The sequence below is a fragment of the Corylus avellana genome, chromosome ca5, assembly GCF_901000735.1.
Source record: "Corylus avellana chromosome ca5, CavTom2PMs-1.0".
Classification (NCBI taxonomy): domain Eukaryota; kingdom Viridiplantae; phylum Streptophyta; class Magnoliopsida; order Fagales; family Betulaceae; genus Corylus; species Corylus avellana.
The window spans coordinates 4,398,624-4,407,917 of NC_081545.1; the positions used below are offsets into that span (position 1 = coordinate 4,398,624).

Below are 9,294 nucleotides of genomic sequence, written 5' to 3' on the forward strand. Positions count from 1 at the left end.
TCTCTCAGGTAAGAATTAGTTTGTCTTCCAAGGACTCTTATCTCTCTCAATTCCTCTATGTGAGTCTTTGAATTTTTTGAGTTTTTGGGAAAAAAGATTGTTGCCTGGGTCGTTAGATGATTCAAACCAAAAATGAAATGGGTTACTTGAGAAACAGAGGGGAGAGAGGTAAGTAAGAAGGAAAAAGAGAAAGTGGGAGACTAGCCGTTCTCAATGGAAGCTGCAGCTGCAAAGCCGGAGTCGAAAGTGCTGCTTTAGGGAGAGGCAAGCCGATGGGTTGCAAGGAGTTGGGTGGATCGTCGAGTTCTGGATTGAAGGGGGGATGGGGGGTGGGGGAATTGTTACTGCCAGCAAGGTTCTTGAAAACCCTAGCACATCTTAGGCTCAGAATGAGAGGAGTTTGGGGTGGCAGGCAAATCCTCGAAGAAATCGTCGTCGTGGTTGAAGATGAACAAACAATAGACAATTTTTTTTTTTTTTAATGTTTTTGATTCATTAAATTTTTAGTTTTTTATTTTATTTTTTAATTTTTAATAGAGAAATGTTATAAGTCAATAAGTTTTTCATATTTAGCCCATATTTATAGACTTATGTAGATCTTACATAAATAGATCCCACAAATCTAACATTTTTCTTTTTAATAAGCATATGGCCATGTGTCACTCCATCGTATGGCCACGTGAATCTCCGTTAAGTTTTTAAATGGTTGAAACCATTTTCGTTTATTGTCATTATCGAAATACCATCTATGATACAAAATAAAATCAAAGGGATAAAAATAAAGTTTTTAAACCACATGAAAATACATCTAGATTTTAATATCTTTGAAACCTCCAATTTAATGAAATATTTTCCTTAAAAGCTATACTAATTGGTAATTGCAAACCGCAAATTATTATCCCCTACATGTAATGGGGTTTTTAAAATTCTAACTATTTTATCATCTTTAACATATAATAAAAATTAATAAGAAATAATAATATATTCTTTGACATATTAAAGAAATTTGGATTCACCCACGAATAAAAACTTTCAATATTACCAATCCAACAGTGGGAATAATCAAGATCTCTAATTTAAGCAACAAAATTGTTAAAACCGCATCAGTTTAAACAAGAAGCAGCATCACAAAGACAACAGAAAACAAGATAAAGGTAAAATGAGGTTTTTTTTTTTTTTTATAAGTAAAAAGAACACAGATCATTACAATGAGGTTCTTAAAAACTAAGCTGATTGAAACTTATCAGTCTTCTTCCTCTCCTTCGTTCTCGGCAATGTTGAAGTACCTAAGTTCATAGACATTTCTATCTTTGTTGGAAGCTATCACACGGAGCCAATCACGCACATTGTGTTTCTTCAGGTACTTTTTGGTCAGGTACTTCAGATACCTGAACAGAGAAGCAGATCCAACAGATGTTAAACTGTGAAGAAACACATGATTCAATTGAAATCCAGAGAACAGATGTTAAACAACTGACACCAATGGACAGGACAAAATATGAGACAATATAGAAGAATCTTTGATTAGTGCTCATGCATGATTAAATTGAAATCCAGAGAACAGGTGTTAAACAACTGACAGCTAGGGGTGGGCACGGGTTGGATCGGGCTGGGTTTGGGTGGCTTTGGATACCTGACCCGCAGTCTGTGGGTATTAAAAAAGGCATCTGAGACCCGGCTTTAATGAACAGTACCCACTGGACCTCGGGTTTTTCGGGGCGGGGAGGGGCAGGTTTTGTGGATGAAATCGTTGTTCTATTGTTTTTGAGTTCTTGGAAAATATCTCCAGCTTGATGAATTTGGTTTTTTATGATCAAACAACAGAGCAAAGAATAAATTAAATGAGTGGAAAAAGAACAAACAGGTCTTTTTCAAATGCTTCTGCTATTCAAGGTTTCAAGGAAGTTGAACATATTGTTCATAAAATGAGTGGAAAAAAAGAGAAGAAAAGTTGGTAACTTAAAGGTTTTAATCAATCTCTGGCAGAAAATGGTTGCACCCCATTATCAGTAAATCCAACACCAGGTTTTTTGGGTATGAATTCTGAAAGTGAAGAAACTGGAGATTGATGAAAGTGAAGAAAATGGAGATTGACGAGGCGTACGGTGCATGGGTAAGGGCAGGGTTAAATGCGGGTTGGGGCAGGGCGGGTACCCGGGAGTTTTAAAAAATTATTACCACAACCCGCCCCACCCTGCCCAGATAACTCAAAATCTAACCCGGATCCACGTTTTTTAAAGGAAAAATTAGGCGGGCAGGGGTGGGCGGGTTGTGGGGGTATAAACGGGTTTTGACAGCAATGGACAGAACAAAATATGAGACAATGTAGATGAATCTTTGATTAGTGCTCATACAAAGACCGCAGCCTGATTAAAACTCAAAGGTGACTATTTCAATACAGGCCAAAGATCCAAGGAAACAATTAATACACAAGCAAGCTTCTGAACAAATTAAATAAAAATTAAGATGGATGTATATTAGCTCCTACTCAGGATTACATCCCATGCTGTTTACTAGCAAAACAAACACACTAATCAAGTTTATTCAGTGCTATGCAAACCAAATTGGTTAAATTGAATAATCCAACGGCGATTGCAATTCTCTATTCAGGAGCACCTCTTGCTCACCTGTCTCAGGTAAATAATCCAAGTTTTTCTTAGGGGTTGGGTACATTGATTCATTTCCTTGCACTATTACATAGTGATGCACAAAAATTACCAACTGAATGGAAACTACTCAAATTTCTAAATCAGAATAATATTGTACAAAATGGAAAAGGTAGATAATTTACCTAAGAGATGCACCAAACAACCACCAAAGATAAAAGGTCTCATTTTATGTCAATCTTGCAACAACAAAAAATTCCACAAATGGCAATGCCAATTACAAATCACCAGACTATTAACTGGGTAACATCAGATTGCTAAATTTTATAACGAACAAATCATGTAAGTATACAAATTTCAGATCCCAAACAACACCATACCATTAACCTCACACTCATACCCAACAATTAAGAAAATCAAGAGTGAATTATAAATTAACACACAGATTAGATATTCCAGCAAAACCAAATTACCTCTTAGAGAAGTTACTATCAGAAGTAACAATGATCTTGTTCTTCTCGCGGGTGACGGCTACAATGTCACCAAGAGCACCAGCCTTGCCTCCGACCTTGATTCTGTCCTGGAGGAACTTCTCCAGAGATGCAATGTCCATAATCTTGTCCTCCACTGGCTTCGCACAGTCAATGGTAAATGTCACTCCCTTCTTCTTCCCCTTGGGGCCTGGTGCACTCCCTCGACTCATTTTTGATTGCAGAGACGAGGTGAGACTGAGAGCAGCGAGCGAGAGACACGAGAGAGGGGCAGGTGAATTTCCTTTAGGTTTAGGTTTAGGGCCGAAAGAGATGAATATATATTATATATACAAAACGACGTAGCTTTGATGTCAATTACACTCACACCCTTCTTTATAAAGCAATCTCTTTTTTTCTTTTTTTCTTTTTTCAACAAAAAACTTAAATTAATAAAATTAATTATTACATTATATAATTATTCACTAATTATTAAGAAAAATTATCTTTGTTTTTTTTTTTTTTTTTTAGATTAAGAGTGTTAGATGATTTTCTCATAAAATGAAGCGACTTTGATCAATCAGGTTCATTTTATGTAAATGTATGTTGGATATGAAAAACTTTAAAAATGGAAGAGTAAAAAATTAATTAAATCTTAAAACAATTTTCTAGACAAATTTCTTACTAAGAATATAATGTTGAATTTTAAAAGTGATAAAAATAATTTTCAAATCAACAATAATATTTAGATATATTGAAAAAAGGCCTTAAAATTTTCGCCTTAGGACTCGCAATATATAGTGTCAGCCCTTCATGGACTTACATATGTATATTTCAAAACCTCGTTATGTGATATATATAAAATTATAATTTATAATATACATTAAAAATTTGGAATTAAGTCTCTAGATACTTGATTATTGTATTAGAGCATTCTCAATGGAAAAGTCAAATGTTAATTTTATCTAAAATAACTTTTCAAATATTTAAAAAAAAACCCTACATTGGATTACAAAAAAAAAAAAAAAAAAAGTAAAATTAATATTTGATTGGAAGAGCTAAAAAAAAAGAAGTTAAATGTATCGGTACTTTTTAAGGGAGCCATTTTATAAATTCTAATGATAATACTTCAATTGTGGTCATAAGTAATACATTGTTGAATCCAATGCCCATTTCATTTAATATTATATGAATCACATTATCATTGTACATAAATAATATAAGTATTTAAATTGTCATTGAATCATATGATTAAGTATTGATTTGTTATTGGATCATATTATATAGGACCTTCTCTCGAGCATTGTTAACTCTTTAAGTGGTCCTTGGCTGAACTTAGGGAATTTCAATACTATCCTCTCTCCCCAAGAAAAATTTGGTGGTTGTGACTTCAGCTCCCCTTCCCACCATATTTTTGCTCATTTCGTCCGCTCTAACGGTATGATTGATCTGGGTTTTGATGGTAAACCCTTTACTTGGTGCGATAAAAGAAGTGGCAATAGTTTGATCCAGGAAAGGCTGGACATGGAATTGGTCTCCAATAGCTGGCTCCTCCTCTTCCCCAATGCTCTTGTTCAATGAAAGATTTGAGACACACATTAGTATTAGTATTTTGAGGTGCTATTCACCGCCCTGAAAACAGCATAATGAAATCTTAAAATCTGTCTATTCTTGCTTTTATAAGTTATAGTGATAAATCAAAACAACTATCACCAATATGAGGATTACTTGTCACTACCCATTTGAAATTTGAATATTTAATAAAATTTATGGTAAATTTTGTTTGATAACCTACTTTCTTTTAGACTCCCCATTGCTCTCCATCTCTGATTCTTTGTATAAATTATTTTTTGTATGCTATTTTTATCTATTTAAATAAATAAGTTGATGATTAATTTTGAGTAGCTGGTTAAAGAACTGGGCCTGAATTTATTTAATAGGAAAATTTATAACATTTTGCCCTGATGGAGTTGCGAGAGGAGCAATAAATCGTCGAACACTAGGGATTCAATTGGCTAATTAACCATTTGGTGTCTCCCTGAATAAGATTCTCTTCATTTTCAAGTGATATGGATATTTTTGGTCAAAATTTTGTTTCACTTATCTAGTGATGTATATTATGCCATGTGTCAATTCCAGTATATTTATATTGAATTAAATTGGTTTAGTTTTAACTGTTTAATTATCACTCTTCAATCTTAATGAAGAACTTATTTTGTGTAATGTGTCAATTCCAGTAGTCTTAAATTGTACTCTTTTTGTTGTATCATCATCTACACTTTTAAGTATGCTTTTAGGAAGAACGATCTCTACCTGGCCACTCACATTTTTTAATCAAAAGCCTTCGAACAAGTATGCTAAGGTCTACCTCTTTCTTTTTTCATTTTACTTTTCCAGTATTCTATAATCATGTAGGGTATGTTAAAGACCATTTTGCCTCTAGTTCAGATTTTTGTTTAGGTGAGGGACTGATATATAGTAAATGCATTCACGGATTTGGAGGTTGGAGTGGGTTTGTGACTGTTATGTCGAACCAATTGATTGTAGTACAAATGAATTTTTAAAAATTTTGGTAATTGATGGTTGCTTCATCATCAAACTATGCGGTAAGAATGCTTATAAAATTTCACCATGTCTTACATGTTTAAATTTCTATATACACCATGATTTGAAATTGGTTGCAATAATTTGCAAATTAATGCTGATTTGATACATATATAAAGAGCTAGTTTCTTCTTGCTCATCTTCAATGATGTTGAAATCATTGAACAAATAAGTTACAAGCTCTCTGTCCATGGATTTGGAAGCTCCAATAACCAACTAGCACTACCAGAGAATTAAAACATAAATGATCTCACTCATTAGAGAATGAATTGAAATGATACCAAAATGCAAAACCAAATCTTACTTGCACGGCTGGAGACTTCGCTAAAGTCCGAGATAACGTGGCGGCAAACCAATTTATCTTACGAGAATCCATGTTACGAAATTCTCTATACTTCTCTTTACATATTGATAAGTGCCGAATGTTTCATATTCAGGCCCCCTTAACTCGTATATGTTAATTCCTTAGCCCTGTTATCTATTTGATTTTGTGTTTTCAGGTTCATAAGAAAAAATGCAATTAATTTCATTGAATTTGGGCTTAAAATGAATTTCAAGTTATTGTAGCAAAGTTAAAAAAAATTAAACATTCTATTTAAACTTTTTTTTAATTACCTCTTCTCTATTTCAACAACTGCATTTTGTTGCCCTTACCTAAATTATAGTCCCACCCCTCCAAAGAAAAGATCTAGCTCTGCCATTGATTAGGAATCAAGAAACACCATATAGATACTAAAGATAACAGAGAAAAATGTGACAGAAAAAAGAGTAGAGATCGTTACCTTTTGCTTCTATTGGTCGCTCGTGTGTTCCACGTGCAAGATCCGTTGCTTTATTTTTGTTTAATTTCCTCCAATATTTTATTTTCTTAAAAGTTTATTTGAATGATCAACATACGATAAAATTTCTCTTTTGACCTATTATTATATATGACAATATTCATGCTATTATTATTTTGGCAATATTCATGCTATTTTGCATGTAACGTGCTGCACATACAAATTTGACGGATGCTGAATTTTCTTTACTTTATTGATGTTTAATTATAAACCTAGAGTATCACTTGGTGACAAATCATGACATTTTCATTCCTTTTTATTCGCTTTGGTGAATGGTGATCCCATAACTGTATTAATATTTTGTAGTTGATAAATGGATTATATATATATATCGGTGGGCTGAGATTGAAAGCATCAATCTGGCTCAGGATTGATCCCAAGCATCAATCGGTGGGCTAGTTTTCTCAGGATTTCCCAAGAACTGGTTCCATAACGACCAGTATAGTTCAGTTCGACAGAACCAGCCCCTGACGACTGGTTTCAGAGTATTTTGTTCTCCTTGATCTTAGACGAATCACTGTTCATTTATACTTGGAGTTACTGTGCAAAATCACTGTTCACTTTTACTGTTCATGTCCGGACGACACGCGCAGGATTACTGTTCAGATGCACTGTTCACTCACTGTTCAAGATTTGTCCGCCGACACTACAGTGCCGACAATCTACTGTTCCAGATTGATGCTTTCACTGTTCAGACTGGCGCCAGACGTGCCTTTACTGTTTACTTTTTACTGTTTGCTTTTGACCGCATGAACGCGGCTCATGATTGTAATTTACTGTTTTTTCTTTTCTCAAGCCTATATAACGGGCTCCCCTCCCCCATTGTAAGGCAGAGGCATTTGCAGAGGCATTTTAAGAGGTTCTTTGAAACTCTCTATCCTCGAGCCATCTCCCTTCTGATTCTTCTTCTTCTTCTTATCCTTACTTCAGTAAGTCCTGACGCTTACTCCTGTAAAGGTTTTTATCACATAATCTATAACGATTATCTGTTTTCTGATTTCTACTTATCAACTGTTTTATTTTCAGTTCTTTATATCATTGTCATACCGCCATCTTGGTCGGTTCTACTGCTTTGATTTAAACTGCTTATTTTCTGCATTCTATTATCACCTCCCCACATCCCCTGCATCTATATGCATTGATGTGGTATTTTTGTGACCAAAAATATCAATTATAAAAATAACCACTCGCAATAGGACGAATCTTTGTAGGATACGGCTATAGAGAGGGTGTCGAACCTCAAGGACTGCAGGGGTTTTATTATCAAAATTCAAAAGATTAAAATTAACTTAATTAAAAGAGAATGATTTGTTTGTGTGAATTTAAAGTGCATAAAATAAACGGAAATAAAAAGAGTAAATAGATGAGAGAGAGAGTAGGGTATTGACTTCACCTCTATCCGCACAACAATGGCTAATCATAATTAATCCCAGAAATTCATTCTATGCATGTTATAAATAAACAAGAAACTACCTTATTAAAGAATAAGCATAATCTATCTTCGGTTGGCACGGATTGTCCACCTAACCACTAAGATGCGGTACGACCCGTCTTCCCTAGGTATAAATTATCAAATTCTTTAACAGGATACACACAATCAATGAATAAGCATAACCCATCTTCGGTTGGCACAAACTGTCTACCTAAATTACACTAAACTATGGTGTAGTACAATCCGTCTTCCCTAGGCATGGCCTATCAAATCCTATTGATCATATGTCAATTAAACCCATTGTATAACTATCATCCTCATAATCACAGAAAACAAGAATGATTTGATTTCAATAAAAGTAAAATACTTTCTAAGACAAGAGAAGAATTTCACAAATATTGATATTGAAATTTAAGAACAATTGCATTTAATAATTAAGAACATAAATCAATTGTAGCAATCCTCATAGTTATACAATCAACATGCATAAATTGAAAATCTAGAAAGTAAATACAATCAAACCATTGTGCTTGGATAGGGCTACATCAACACCCTATTACAGAATTAGCCACTCATCGGGGTGCTAGAATGGCCTCCTGCCATGGATTATCTCCTCTTCAACTTGTCAAGCCTCCAAGAAGATTTTTGTATCTAAAACTAAGCACACCTTCTCTTGAAGGTTAAGGGTCTATTTATAGGGAGCAAGTCAGTCCTAGAAGCCCTAGGAAACCTAGAAATTTCGGAGATTTAAGTCCAAGTCCAATTAGAATAAAGAAAACCTAAGTCCAAATCGGAATAGGATTCGCCCAGAATTGCGTTCCTATCTTGCGGGGCGATTTTGGCAATGCGACGCTCCGAATTAGGAAAATTCTATTTCAGAATGATTTGTAGAAATTTGAGTTAGCTTTTCAGTGCCGCTTGAATCACCTCAATCGGATATTTGGGCTGAAAGTTATGGCCAAAATACCGAGACGTATGCAGAATCCAAAATTGAATCCAATCCGATTTTGACTCCAATTTGAGAAATTTCGAATTAATCCTTTTCTTTATTTGATTTAAACTTAACCATGATTGGTTAAGTTTAACCATATCTTCTAGGTCTTCTCAAAGTGTGCTTTTAAGCCCAAAATGAATGGAATTAATTGCATCTTTATTTATAACCTGAAAACATAAAAACAAAACAAAATCAAACAAATAACAACGCTAAGGAATTAACATATGCAAATTAAGGGGCTTGAATGTATAACATTCGGTGCTTATCACACCCCCAAACTTACATATTGCTAGTCCCTTAGCAATACAAAACTGAAAATAAACTGAAAAACAAAAAGATAAGTCCATCT

The 9,294-nt window shown here is 34.2% G+C and overlaps 1 protein-coding gene across 1 annotated transcript; it reads right to left on the minus strand.

Moving 5' to 3' along the window:
• Window positions 1-994: 994 nt before the first annotated feature.
• Window positions 995-3,384, minus strand: LOC132182275 (large ribosomal subunit protein eL22y-like). Its single transcript, XM_059595469.1, has 2 exons — window positions 3,080-3,384; window positions 995-1,388 (listed from the first exon to the last, which is right to left on the minus strand). Exons 1-2 carry the CDS (start codon window positions 3,307-3,309, stop codon window positions 1,244-1,246), a joined length of 375 nt encoding a protein of 124 aa, XP_059451452.1. The 5' UTR covers window positions 3,310-3,384; the 3' UTR covers window positions 995-1,243.
• Between the last annotated feature and the right edge of the window lie 5,910 nt (window positions 3,385-9,294).